The sequence below is a fragment of the Polyergus mexicanus genome, unplaced genomic scaffold (genome assembly GCF_030449975.1).
Source record: "Polyergus mexicanus isolate NDT 795.1 unplaced genomic scaffold, iyPolMexi1.0 SCAF_8, whole genome shotgun sequence".
NCBI classification, from domain to species: Eukaryota; Metazoa; Arthropoda; class Insecta; order Hymenoptera; family Formicidae; genus Polyergus; species Polyergus mexicanus.
In genome coordinates, this window is record NW_027223328.1 from 11,507,160 (window position 1) to 11,522,643 (window position 15,484).

The window sequence follows — 15,484 nt, forward strand, 5'->3', positions numbered from 1 at the left end:
CATAATACATTCATGTACAAATGATGTACAATCCGAATATATAAATGTTTTTGTATTTTATTGTAAGTGAGGGGCCAAATATATGGACCTCATCAAGCGGACCTGATGGGCCCGGAGGTAATTGAACAATGTTGACCAGCTGTTTGATTGAATCGAAGATAATTACACAAATTATTTAATTTATATGGTTATTTTACATCATCCAGTTATTGTTTTATTATCGAAAACACCGACGAGATATCATTAGAGACCAATGGTCTTATAGGATTGAGCATATTACTGGAAAAAAACACGCTACGTGCTGCTATAGGTAAGTAAATCTTTGCATTGTCGATAATAAAACAGTAAATTTATAATGAAATGTTTATTTTGTTGTTCTTGAGGCTCAATAACGCACAGCAAGTTTTTTTTCAATTACACTAAATCCCATAAGACCACTGATCTTTAATGATATCTCGTCGGTGCTTAAGCCTTATCTTGATTGACTGTAGTACAGTATTATGCGTTACTTCAAGATAAAGGTTTAAATCATAAAATATTATCAACTCAGTAATTCTGCTCAAGCCCTGAACTTTTATTTATTAATATACATATATACAACATATATTATAAATTTTATATATTAAGTATGTATGTATTCATATTTTACTAAATATATTTTTTTTCTAAAAATAATATTGTATTTTTTCTTTTTCGCGAAGAGAATCGACTTAATATGATATTCTTTACTTCAATAAAATATATATATATATATATATATATATATATATATATATAAATTGAAAGCAATAAATTAAGGAAAAAATTTAATACCAAAATAATAACAACGATTATAATTGTATTCATGTACTTTACTTTTGTGGGCAAGCTAGTACCATTACAAGCAATAAATTCTAAAACTGCAAAGGCATGTTATTAATGCTTTTGCTTGTCATTGCGATAATAAAACACTATGAAAATAATTGACAATTATAAAACTTTTTCTAGATAGACCGCTTATAGATAAGACACGCACTTATCCCTACTATGTTATATATCTACATATATATATATATATGACTTAAGCAACCATTTATACTTAAAATTGTCAGTCTTATATACCACTTATTGTCAGTTATATAGTTGACAGGGTGTCGTAAATGTTATTATATAATATTTACAGTGTTTATTATATTTAATTATTTTATTCTACAATATATGTATAATAATAGCCAAATTACTCATAAAGATAGAGAATATTTAACTAGATATTTAAATATATTAACAATTAAGTTAAAATTCATCACGTCTAAAAAAAAGTTTAAATTTAATGAAATTAATTTAAAGAACAAAAATTATATTTTAAATAAATAATTAAATAAAATATAACAATAGAATCCAAATAATTTCAAATAAATCAATAGAAAGTTCCAATAAAACAAATTATCGAATTAATCATTTCTTTATTTCTAGTGCACCGGATTCAGATTCATATAGTAGTGAGTGAAAAAATGTGGATGCCAAAATTAATATTTTTTTGGTTGTTCCACCTGTCAGTTTGTCATGGATATCGTTTGCTCGGACTCTTTCCCTTTTTTGGTAAGAGCCATTTTATTATGTTCGAACAATTGTTGAAAGGTTTAGCCAGGAAGGGTCATCAGGTCGACGTGATCAGTCCCTTTCCGATGAAGACATCTTATCCTAATTACACTGATATTGTGAAACTTGTGCCGTCTCTAGTAGTAGTTAACAATGTGTCGTATGAATTCATGCAACAGTGGTTTAAAGGAAATCCAGTGTATGCTTCTGCAACAGCGGCAGGCAATGATCTTTGCGGACATTTGGAAAATCCGGCAATTCAAGAGCTGGCGCGTAATCCACCGAAAGCTCCACCTTATGACGCGGTACTCATAGAAGTGAGTAAAAATCTTAGTATACAGCGCCAGGTTTTCTATTGCATTCATAAAAACTTTTCTTATTTATGATTGATCATAATAAGGTACAAATAAAGATGGTAAAATATTAATACCTAAATCAAAGTATAAATTATAATAATAGGCCAATACCAGAGCCAAAACAGCAAATGTAAACCGTGCGAGAATGTATTAATTCGAAAGCTGAGTACAAATTAAAAAATTAAATTACAAAAAGAAATTACATTGACCAAACGCTTCGATCTTCACTTTGGGAAATTCTTCAGCAACCCTATTCTGTAATTTTTTACGACAAATTCGCTATCGTTACACATCGTTGCGTAGTTATTTTTCGATATGTTTCAGGGCTGCTATTTGTTGCGCATGTATTTTGATATATCAAAAAATATGCGCAAGGATACTTATAGAACCTACAGCTATCGATAACCGTGTTCAAAAAAAGTTTTGGGTTTTTTTAAATCCATTTTTTTTATGACAAAAAAGTGGGAAATCGGATTAAAAAACGGCTTCGTTGATAGATGCGAAATCTTATTAGAAACTCGCATGTAAAATTTGAAGTCAATCCGTCGAACGTAGCCCGAGTTTTCACGCACACCGTGCATGAAAACATAAATCTGCAAATATTTGCATAACTTTAAAAAAAAAATTTTTTTTGCATTGAAAATTTTTATTTAAGTAGTTAATAATATTGTATTAATATTGTAAAAAAATTAAAAATTTTTATCAAATCGTTGTGCTGCAAAAAAGTCTAAAAATATGTACTCATTTTTCGAGGTTTTAAACGGGTATGCCCTTTTAAGAGCATGCATTTACGTTAGACCAATAATCATATATAAACAGCGTACAAATACCAATATAAATAAATTTATCGTGTTTGTTTTTTTTCATGTTATTCTTTTATACTTTCTTTGTTGATGATTTATGGAATGTAATAATATATTTTTTTAAATACAGCCGAAGATTTTTGTTATACTAGTCACGCATAAACTTGTCTTTTCGCTCAAGCTTATAATCGTGTTTTCAATTGGTTCAATTGGTTCAGCCGGTCATGTTTCTGATGTAAAAGGTGATTTCTCTTGAATTTTTTTTAATTGCCGCTAACATGACACTCGTGAAGACATTGACACAATGATATATGCTACAAATATCATTAATAGCACAAGTCTGCATAATTTTGCAATCTGGAAAAAATAAGTAGATTTTTTTTTTTACTGTTTTTTGTGCATTGAATCCAAATTCGCAAGACAAAATGGTCTATCACGTCAGGATTTCGAGAAAAACAGCGTTGGAACTCCCAAGAAACGGATTTTTTACCATTTTTGAAAAATTGTAGCAAATAAACCCGACATGCAAGAGATTCAGACAGGGCTCAAATAAGAGTTGAACATTGTACTTCAATATAAAAATATCGAATCTTTTATCGCAGGTACTATTGAACCTCAATAGAACGATTGCCTTATGCAGTCCGATTGCAAAACCGATGCAAACTGCAAAATTTTAATGATAGATTTAATACGCGAGATTAAAAATGAGTAAAATTATTTACTCACAGATAAGAGTAAAATATTATAATTTAAAGCAAAAAAAATCATAATTTTTTCAACAAATAAAAAAAACGTTTTTGTGCGATTAAGCACTTTTAATCTCATGTTGAATATAATATTGAATCTATGATAAATATTTTTACTATTTCATTTTTTTTTACTATTCATTTCAGCCTTGTCTAAAGTCTTTTGTACATTCTACGAATTTTCGGAAATGGTAAAAAACGTGTTTTTTAAGGGTTTCAATCCAGTTTTTCTCGAAAATCTGACGTAATAGGCTATTTTATTTTGTGAATTTGAATTCAGCGCACAAAATATTATGTAGAAAAATATTTGTTTTTTTTTCAGATCACAGAAAAAAAAATTACGCAGACTTGTGTAGTCTTCGATAATCACGTGTTATTTCACTTTGCATGTAATGTACAGAATTTTCTTACGTTTAAAGACAGAAAGTTTATTTATCAACAAATATTGATGCATCAACTTTTTTGCAATGTGTATGTCTCTCTGCGATTATCTAATAAGACTTACACAATAGACAAATTAGATATTAAATTGATTTAAGTGCTTCTCGTTTCTGTATCCGATTTTATTGTAAATTAAATAAAGAGTTCAAAATCTTTTTAACGAAGCTTAAATGATTCTTTTCCTATCTGAAAGTACAATAAAATCAACGATAAACATTTTAGTTAATAAATATGTATTACTTCAAATTATATGTAATTTTTTATACTTTGGCAAATATTTTAGATCAATTATTCTTACTAACAATATTCGCTAATTTATATTAATATCATAAACTTTTACACTCTTATATCATATGTTTTAAGATATGTGCTTCATGTTAGGTCTTTGGTGCTCATTGTTTCGGAATCTTCGCGCATTTGTGGAACATTCCTTTGATCGGGATCAGCACGACGTCACTGTACCCATGGTTACCTCCACTGATCGCTCAACCAGAAAACTTGGCTTTCATACCGAACAATTGTTTGAGTTTTACCAGTACCATGAATTTCTGGCAACGTTTGTACAATACGCTGCACACGCTCTATTCCAAGTTGTACTTCAATTATCTCACGAGAGTGCAGGACGAGATAATAAGAAAGCACTTTGGACGTGACATGCCGGGCGTACGGGAAATAGAATCCAAAATAGCACTGATCCTCATCAATTCTCACTTTACTCTAAGTAGAATTCAGCCGAAGATACCTGCCGCTGTGGATGTGGGGGGACTACATATCCAGGACGAAGGCTTAACGTTACGATCTGTAAGTCGACTATTTCGATCTATTTCGTATAAGAACCATTTTCACTTTTTTAATATGGCACACGAAGCGATTTGCGCGATTCGTCAGGGACAATTTAGTTTCTTGTAGTCACACTAATAATACTTGATAATACTTCATAAAAAACGCTTTGAAGAATTATCCGTATGTAAATTTTTTTATGCACTTTGCATACTGTATGTTTGCATATTTATAAATCTTTAAACATCAAACCTTAAAAATCAATTTGTTGGCATGTCATCAGTGTTTTATGATTATCTCTTACAATTAGTTATTGATAACACAAATGATACGAGTTTAAGTAATAGAATATTAATTATGTGTTTCTTTCTTTTAATTATTATCTATGAAAAGTATAACATAAACGTATAGCATAAGCAAATGTATGTATATATATATATATATATATGTGTGTGTGTGTGTGTGTGTGTGTGTGTGTGTGTGTGTGTGTGTGTGTATTTGTTTTGCATCAACAAATCTTTTCGCAGGATTTGGAAAAATGGATAAACGATAGTAAAGACGGTTTCGTCTACTTCACTTTTGGTTCTATGGTAATGATTGAGACGTTTCCACGCGAGTTCCTGAATATACTTTACGCTTCTTTAGGCAAAATAGCACCCGTGCGTGTTTTAATGAAGATACCGAATCCGGAGAAATTGCCATCCGGTTTACCCGAAAATATTTACACATCTCCTTGGATGTCGCAAATTAAAATATTGAGTGAGTCATTATTTTATGGAAATTATAAAATTAACCAATATGTAAATACAATACTGTCGTAGAGCATCCTAAGATAAGAGCCTTCATCACTCATGGCGGACTTCTGGGAACGCAGGAAGCGGTAGCATACGGTGTCCCAATGATTGGTATACCACTCTTTAGCGATCAGTTTATGAATATTGATGCATATGTTGCCAGAAATATTGCCGTGCGATTGGACTACCAAAAAATGACAGAAAAAGACATGGACGCAGCCTTAAACGCAGTGTTATGGGATCCTATATACAAGTACTAGCACACAATCTGTTTTTAATTTCATAAAAACTAATATTATTTTTTTAAACAGACGAGAGAATGTCTCTATGCATTTACACATGTGATACATGTAGCTCATGATTTATATCTAGTTAGTCTGAAATATGGTATAAATATTTGATTGTTATTTCAAATTTGCAAGTTCTTATCTTTCGCTTTCAACGATAAATTAGCTCTTAGCTTATATTTTTCTCATTATTTGTTTGTTTCAGAGAATCTGCTCGAAACTTGTCTCAAAAATTTTTGGATCGGCCGTTAAACGCGCTTGATACCGCTATTTTTTGGATCGAATATATTATTAAATATGGCGGCAACGTCTTGCGATCGCCTGCATTGGATTTGACCTGGTGGCAATTATCTCTCGTCGATGTGTTTGCCTTTCTTCTACTTTGCATAACAATTATTATTATCGCTATAGTATTTATCATGCGTTTCTTGTTGAAAATGATAAATGAAGGTTACCAGAATTCGTTACATACGAGAAAGAAAAGAAATTAATTAATCATTATTTTTAGATAGATACATTTTGTTTTCTGTATTTAAGACTATCATATTTAAGACTAATTGACGCACATTACGCATTTAAGAAAAAACAGTTATATTCTTAATGAAAACATTATTGAATAATAAAGAGAATACAGAAAGATTATATTTTTTTCTAAACTTGTAATAAATTTTCTTTTTACAATTTTCTCTCTCTCTCTCTCTCTCTCTCTCTCTCTCTCTCCAACAATCATAAATCAAAAATCAAATATATATGATTTACGGGTAAGCATGCAGATTTCTTGGATTTAAATTTTAACAATCGATAGTAGTGAGCATATCTATAGAAAACTTTGATATTAATTTAATCGTGTTATTCCTGATACTATGATATACTTTGCTGTAGATTATGTTATGCGATATTATTATAATTTCAATGGCAGCATAATGTCATGTGATCGAAGATCCATATTGATCATGTGCATGACGGCGCGCTCTAATATAATAAATTAATTATACATTGTATTTATATTTATATCTATTTGATTTTACTAATCATTAATAACAAATATTTTAAATAAATCTTTTGAAACAATAACAAACGTTAATACACACCTTGTTGTATCGATATGCCCCATTCTGTTATGATAAATGATACATTATAAGATTCCCTACGTGCAAACTAACCGCCAACATAGAACGCGTTCGCTTAACGATCGCAGCGTTCGCGAGCATTATCTGTCTTTGTTTAACTTTCGGTGAACAACAAAGATGAAACGATACGTTAGCGTTGCGGTCGTTAAGTGAAACGGGCCCGTAGCGGTCAGCCATTCAGCAAGCGGAACGCCATTGTCGCTTCTCTGATTATACAGGACTCTAGCATCAAGCAAACACGATTGGCTTTTATGTTTACAGCCAACAAATCAACGTCGAGCGTTGACAAGACAATAACTCAGAACATTATCAATTGTTACCATACTTATTTAATTTATTTCTTTTAAAAATAAAATATTGTTTAATTAAAAATAGAATTTAAGAAATTAAATTCCAAGTAAAAGTAATATTTTTCAAAGATAAATAATGTTAAAACGGATAGTATATCAGGTCGTGGTCGATATAGTTAGTTGGACAAGAATAACACTGTCGCACTTCAATTATCGTAGTCCCACAACCTTAGCCGCTTTAGAGATGCGCGATTTCGAAAAAGAATCGATATAATAAAAAAATCTGAGACTAAAATATTGATTTTACTACAAAAAAAAATCGAAAAATCGATGATCATAAATTTTAAATACTTAAATAAAGTCTTCCTTATTAAGTGGGAAAAACATGTACATATATTTGAATGTTAAATATTTCAAAAGCATTTGAATATATTTTAAAATTTGTCTTATTAATAATTAAATATAAGCTATTTTAATGTAAAATATATTACATTTTTTATTACGTTTTTAATAATTTATTCCATTTTTTCTCTATAGTTCATGTTATATGTATTTTAAGCTTAAATATATGGACCTCATCAAGCGGACCCGATGGGCCCGGAGGTAATTGAACAATGTTGACCAGCTGTTTGATTGAATCGAAGATAATTACATAAATTATTTAATTTATATGGTTATTTTACACCATCCAGTTATTGTTTTATTATCGAAAACACCGACGAGATATCATTAGAGACCAATGGTCTTACAGGATTGAGCATATTACTGGAAAAAAACACGCTACGTGCTGCTGTAGGTAAGTAAATCTTTGCATTGTCCATAATAAAACAGTAAATTTATAATGAAATGTTTATTTTGTTGTTCTTGAGGCTCAATAACGCACAGCAAGTTTTTTTTTCAATTACACTAAATCCCATAAAACCACTGATCTTTAATGATATCTCGTCGGTGCTTAAGCCTTATCTTGATTGACTGTAGTACAGTATTATGCGTTACTTCAAGATAAAGATTTAAATCATAAAACATTATCAAATTAGTTATTCTGCTCAAGCCCTGAACTTTTATTTATTAATATACATATATACAACATATATTATAAATTTTATATATTAAGTATGTATGTATTAATATTTTACTAAATATATTTTTTTTCTAAAAATAATATTGTATTTTTTGTTTTTCGCGAAGAGAATCGACTTAATATGATATTCTTTACTTCAATAAAATATATATATATATATATATATATATATATATATATAAATTAAGAGTAATAAATTAAGGAAAGAATTTAATACCAAAATAATAATAACGTTTATAATTGTATTCATGTACTTTACTTTTGTGGGCAAGCTAGGACTATTACAAGCAATAAATTCTAAAACTGCAAAGGCATGTTATTAATGCTTTTGCTTGTCATTGTGATAATAAAACACTATGAAAATAATTGACAATTATAAAACTTTTTCTAGATAGACCGCTTATAAATCAGAAATAACTTATTATTTGGAATAATTGACATATTACATTTATGAATTTCATAAACAAGGAAGGAAAAAAGTATTATCTTTAAACAAACATGTTAAGCAGATACACGCACTTATCTCTACTATGTTAAATATATACATATATAAATATATATGACTTAAACAATCATTTATACTTAAAATTGTCAGTCTTATATGCTACTTATTGTCAGTTATATAGTTGACAGAGTATCGTAAGTGTTATTATATAATATTTACAGTGTTTATTATATTTAATTATTTTATTCTACAATATATGTATAATAATAGTCAAATTACTCATAAAGATAGAGAATATTTAATTGGACATTTAAATATATTAACAATTAAGTTAAAATTCATCACGTCTAAAAAAACGTTTAAATTTAATGAAATTAATTTAAAGAACAAAAATTATATTTTAAATAAATAATTAAATAAAATATAACAATAGAATCCAAATAATTTCAAATAAACCAACAGAAAGTTCCAACAAAGCAATTTATCGAATTAATCATTTCTTTATTTCTAGTGCACTGGATTCAGATTCATATAGTAGTGCGTGAAAAAATGTGGATGCCAAAAATAATATTTTTTTGGTTGTTCTACCTGTCAGTTTGTCATGGATATCGTTTGCTCGGAATCTTTCCCTTTTCTGGTAAGAGCCATTTTATTATGTTCGAACAATTGTTGAAAGGCTTATCCAGGAAGGGTCATCAGGTCGACGTGATCAGTCCCTTTCCGATGAAGACATCTTATCCTAATTACACTGATATTGTGAAGCTTGTGCCGTCTCTAGTAGTAGTTAACAATGTGTCGTATGAACTCATGCAACAGTTGTTTAAAGGAAATCCAGTGTATGCTATTGCAACAGCGGCAGGCAATGACCTTTGCGGACATTTGGAAAATCCGGCAATTCAAGAGCTGGCGCGTTATCCACCGAAAGATCCACCTTATGACGCGGTACTCATAGAAGTGAGTAAAAATCTTAGTATACAGCGCCAGGTTTTTTATTGCATTCATACAAATTTTTCTTATTATATCTATTCGTGAAAAAGAATATTAAAGTCTACTAAGAAAAATTAAAAATATTTTTTTATTAGCTTTAATTAGATTTAATTAGTTTTAATCTTTTGCAATAAAATATTATAACCGATGCATTATATTTTATAATAAAAATATCTTTGTTGATTTTCTTTTATTTTTAATTTAATTTATGATTGATCATAATAAGGTACAAATAAAGATGGTAAAATATTAATATCTAAATCAAAGTATAAATTATAATAATAGGCCAATACCAAAGCCAAAACAGCAAATGTAAACCGTGCGAGAATGTATTAATTCGAAAGCTGAGTACAAATTAAAAAATTAAATTACAAAAAGAAATTACATTGACCAAATGCTTCGATCTCCACTTTGGGAAATTCTTCAGCAACCCTATTCTGTAATTTTTTACGACAAATTCGCTATCGTTACACATCGTTGCGCAGTTATTTTCCGATATGTTTCAAGGCCGCTATTTGTTGCGCATGTATTTTGGTATATCAAAAAATATGCGCAAGGACACTTACGAAATTTACAGCTATCGATAACCGTGTACAGAATAGCGCCCCATTGCAAAGTTAGAAAATAAGCCAACAGTGGCACATAATATTAAGCTATATAATTTAAATTATTTTCCATTTTATTATTAATTTGGGTATTGTTTATATGACATAACGAATGTATTGACCTTATTCGTATCGACTCGCGATTACTTTTATATTTATGTTTACGTAACAGCTTAATATTATATATGTTCCACTAAAGAGGATCCTAAAGCGGAGATCGAAACGTCTGATCAATGTAATTTTCTTTTTGTGATTTAATTTTTCAATTTACACTCATTGTCAGTTTTCGGATTAATATACATTCTCCCACGCTTTTACATCAGCTGTTTTGGCTCTGCTATTGACTTATCATTATACCTTATATTGATTTATCTCTTTGAGCTTATGTAATTTTATTTTAATTAGTATCCAAAAATCAAAGAAAAAGCAATGCATACAAGCGTTATTTAAAAAAATGTGAGTAAATGTATGAATTAGTGATGGAATATTAATAGAACCATTAAACATGTAATAGGATCATTAATCACGCAACAGAATGCAATAGATTATAATAGAATAAAATGTGAATTGATAATAAAATCCCATACATGACTAAATAAATTATTTATATTAATAAAGCTAAAACAGCTGATAATTAAAAACTGCAATTAACACCGATATTTGTCGTATGACAATCTTTTTAAGCATATTGATTGGCTGCAAAATAGAAACTTTCTCGAGTCTCTAGAAATTAGTTAATGCGCTTAAAAAGTTTGTCGTACGGCAAATGTGATATCGGTCTTAGATAAGCTACTCTCACTTGCTTAAGGTGGCATACCCGTTTGAAACCTCGAAAAATGAGTACACCTTTTAGATTTTTTTGCAGCACAAGGATTTGATAAAAATTTTTAATTTTTTTACGATATTAATACAATATTGTTAACTACTTAAACAAAAATCTTCAACATAAAAAAAAGTTTTTTTTTTTTAAGTTATGAGAATATTTGTGGAGCTCCACCATATTTTAAATGGCTGCACGGTGTGGATGAAAACGTTCATAGATCATATCTGAAATAAAAAATCCAAATTTTTTCTTATTAAACATTATAATAGTTATCTGCTATCCAAGCGTTTTTTTCAAAATTTCAAAAAATAAAAAAATGACGTGTTGAAAAAAAGTTTCGGTTTTTTTTTAAATCCATTTTTTTTATGACAAAAAAATGGGGAATCGGATTAAAAAACGGCTTCGTTGATAGATGCGAAATCTTATTAGAAACTCGCATGTAAAATTTGAAGTCAATCCGTCGAACTTAGCCCGAGTTTTCATGCACACCGTGTTTATCTAATTATATATATTATCTAATAAGACACACAATAAACAAATTAGATATTAAATTGATTAGAGTGCTTCTCGTTTCTGTATCCGATTTTATTGTAAATTAAGTAAAGAGTTTAAAATCTTTTTAACGAAGCTTAAATGATTCTTTTCTCCTCTAAAAGTACAACAAAGTCAACGATAAACATTTTAGTTAATAAATATGTATTAGTTCAAATTATATGTAATTTTTTATACTTTGGCAAATATTTTAGATCAATCATTCTCACTAACAATATCCGCTAATTTATATTAATATCACAAACTTTTACACTCTTATATCATATGTTTTAAGATATGTGCTTCATGTTAGGTCTTTGGTGCTCATTGTTTCGGAATCTTCGCGCATTTGTGGAACATTCCTTTGATCGGGATCAGCACGACGTCACTGTACCCATGGTTACCTCCACTGATCGCTCAACCAGAAAACTTGGCTTTCATACCGAACAATTATTTGAGTTTTACCAGTACCATGAATTTCTGGCAACGTTTGTACAATACGCTGCACACGCTCTATTCCAAGTTGTACTTCAATTATCTCACGAGAGTGCAGGACGAGATAATAAGAAAGCACTTTGGACGTGACATGCCGGGCGTACGGGAAATAGAATCCAAAATAGCACTGATCCTTATCAATTCTCACTTTACTCTAAGTAGAATTCAGCCGAAGATACCTGCCGCTGTGGATGTGGGGGGACTACATATCCAGGACGAAGGCTTAACGTTACGATCTGTAAGTCGACTCTTTTGATCTATATATAAACCATTTTCACATTTTTAATATAGCACATGAAGCGATTTGCGCGATTCGTCAGGGACAATTTAGTTTCTTATAGTCACACTAATAATACTTGATAATACTTCATAAAAAACGCTTTGAAGAATTATCCGTATGTAAATTTTTTTATGCACTTTGCATACGGTATGTTTGTATATTTGTAAATCTTTAAACATCAAACCTTAAAAATCAATTTGTTGGCATGTCATCAGTGTTTTATGATTATCTCTTACAATTAGTTATTGATAACACAAATGATGCGAGTTTAAGTAATAGAATATTAATTATGTGTTTTTTTCTTTTAATTATTATCTATGAAAAATATAACATAAACGTATAGCGTAAGCAAATGTATGTATATATATATATATATATATATATATATATATATATATGTGTGTGTGTGTATATATATTCGTTTTGCATTAACAAATTTTTTCGCAGGATTTGGAAAAATGGATAAACGATAGTAAAGACGGTTTCGTCTACTTTACTTTTGGTTCTATGGTAATGATTGAGACGTTTCCACGCGAGTTCCTGAATATACTTTACGCTTCTTTAGGCAAAATAGCACCCGTGCGTGTTTTAATGAAGATACCGAATCCGGAGAAATTGCCATCCGGTTTACCCGAAAATATTTACACATCTCCTTGGATGTCGCAAATTAAAATATTGAGTGAGTCATTATTTTATGGAAATTATAAAATTATCTAATATGTAAATACAATACTGTCGTAGAGCATCCTAAGATAAGAGTCTTCATCACTCATGGCGGACTTCTGGGAACGCAGGAAGCGGTAGCATACGGTGTCCCAATGATTGGTATACCACTCTTTGCCGATCAGTTTATGAATATTGATGCATATGTTGCCAGAAATATTGCCGTGCGATTGGACTACCAAAAAATGACAGAAAAAGACATGGACGCAGCCTTAAATGCAGTGTTATGGGATCCTATATACAAGTACTAACACACAATCTGTTTCTAATTTCATAAAAACTAACATTATTTTTTTAAATAGACGAGAAAATATCTTTATGCATTTACACATGTGATACATGTAGCTCATGATTTATATCTAGTTAGTTTTAAATATGGTATAAATATTTGATTGTTATTTCAAATTTGCAAGTTCTTATTTTTCGTTTTCAACGATAAATTAGCTCTTAGCTTATATTTTTCTCATTATTTGTTTGTTTCAGAGAATCTGCTCGAAACTTGTCTCAAAAATTTTTGGATCGGCCGTTAAACGCGCTTGATACCGCTATTTTTTGGATCGAATATATTATTAAATATGGCGGCAACGTCTTGCGATCGCCTGCATTGGATTTGACCTGGTGGCAATTATCTCTCGTCGATGTGTTTGCCTTTCTTCTACTTTGCATAGCAATTATGATTATCGCTATAGTATTTATCGTGCGTTTCTTGTTGAAAATGATAAAAAAAGGTTACCAAAGTTCGTTACATACAAAGAAAAAAAATTAATTAATCATATTTTTTTTAGATAGATACATTTTGTTTTCTGTACTTAAGATTATCATATTTAAGACTAATTGACGCATTACGCGTTTAAGAAAAAACAGTTATATTCTTAATAAATACACTATTGAATAATAAAGAGAATACAGAAAGATTATATTTTTTTCTAAATTTGTAATAAATTTTCTCTTTACAATTTTCTCTTTCTCTCTCTCTCTCTCTCTCTCTCTCTTTCTCTAACAATCATAAATCAAAAATCAAATATATATGATTTACGGGCAAGCATGCAGATGTCTTGGATTTAAATTTTAACAATCGATAGTACTGAGCATATCTATAGAAAACTTTGATATTGATTTAATCGTGTTATTACTGATACTATGATATACTTTGCTGTAGATTATGTTATGCGATATTATTATAATCTCAATCTTGGCAGCATAATGTCATGTGACGAAAGATCCATATTGACCATGTGCATGACGGCGCGCTCGAATATAATATAATTAATTATACATTGTATTTATATTTATATCTATTTGATTTTACTAATCATTAATAACAAATATTTTAAATAAATCTTTTGAAACAATAACAAACGTTAATACACACCTTGTTGTATCGATATGCCCCATTCTGTTATGATACATTATAAGATTTTTTTTATTTAATAGAGAGTCATTTAACTCAATTAGAAAGACATAGTGCGTGTTGATGCGCAAGATGTCATATAAAAGAACACTTGTTTAAGGCTATCAGAATATTCTTTGATAAAAAAAAATGTACATACGATTATTTTTTTTCTATTTGTCGATATTATAAAAATGCAAACAAATTTATCAAATAGAAATTAAAGAGAGAGAAGTTCTGTAGAAAAATCATATGTATAAGATTGTATTATATGTTTTACAACATGGTGGATCATGGTGGATTGAGAAAGACATGGTCGCAGCTTTAAACGCGGTCCTATGGGATCCTATATATAAGCAGTAACAAAATATGGTTATTTTATATATCAATATAAATTGTTACACAAACTAGAATCTATTTATCTCTGCGTATGTAGATGTGCAGCTCATTTATATTTAATTACTTTTAAATTACTGTACACGTGTCGAATGTGTAATCGTTATCTCGAATTTATATCTTCTTATCTATCTATTTCAACAATAAATTAGCTCTTAACTTATAGGTTTCTCGACATTCATTTAAATATCAAAACCTGTCTCGACGATCGGCTTTTAAACTTACTTTGCGCAACAGTTATTATCCTTGTAATATTTGTCGTGCGTTATTTCTTAAAAATAATAAGCGGAAATTATTACGCATAATAAATATTTATTACATTCAAAAAAGACAATTAAGTATTCTAACCCAAAAATAAGTACATTTTGCTATTTCTGTTTATAAGCAATTTACGTAAAAAAAAAAAAAAACATAATTATATGACTTTTAGTAAAGATATTGAGACGTTGAGGAATACAAATTAAAAAGGTTTGTATATTTTATTAAATTAATTATGATAATGCCTATAAAATATTTTTTCCTA

The 15,484-nt window shown here is 29.4% G+C and overlaps 2 protein-coding genes across 2 annotated transcripts; both read left to right on the forward strand.

The window, feature by feature from the left end:
- The first annotated feature begins 1,459 nt into the window (after positions 1 to 1,459).
- On the forward strand, positions 1,460 to 6,358 carry LOC138935465 (UDP-glycosyltransferase UGT5-like). The gene is made up of 5 exons (XM_070300054.1): positions 1,460 to 1,895; positions 4,306 to 4,725; positions 5,232 to 5,463; positions 5,526 to 5,751; positions 5,991 to 6,358. The coding sequence occupies exons 1-5, from the start codon at positions 1,491 to 1,493 to the stop codon at positions 6,274 to 6,276; spliced, it is 1,569 nt and encodes a 522-aa protein (XP_070156155.1). The 5' UTR covers positions 1,460 to 1,490; the 3' UTR covers positions 6,277 to 6,358.
- Positions 6,359 to 9,217: 2,859 nt separating this feature from the next.
- Positions 9,218 to 14,067, forward strand: LOC138935447 (UDP-glycosyltransferase UGT5-like). Its single transcript, XM_070300023.1, has 5 exons — positions 9,218 to 9,685; positions 11,991 to 12,410; positions 12,900 to 13,131; positions 13,194 to 13,419; positions 13,659 to 14,067. The coding sequence occupies exons 1-5, from the start codon at positions 9,281 to 9,283 to the stop codon at positions 13,939 to 13,941; spliced, it is 1,566 nt and encodes a 521-aa protein (XP_070156124.1). The 5' UTR covers positions 9,218 to 9,280; the 3' UTR covers positions 13,942 to 14,067.
- Positions 14,068 to 15,484: the final 1,417 nt, after the last annotated feature.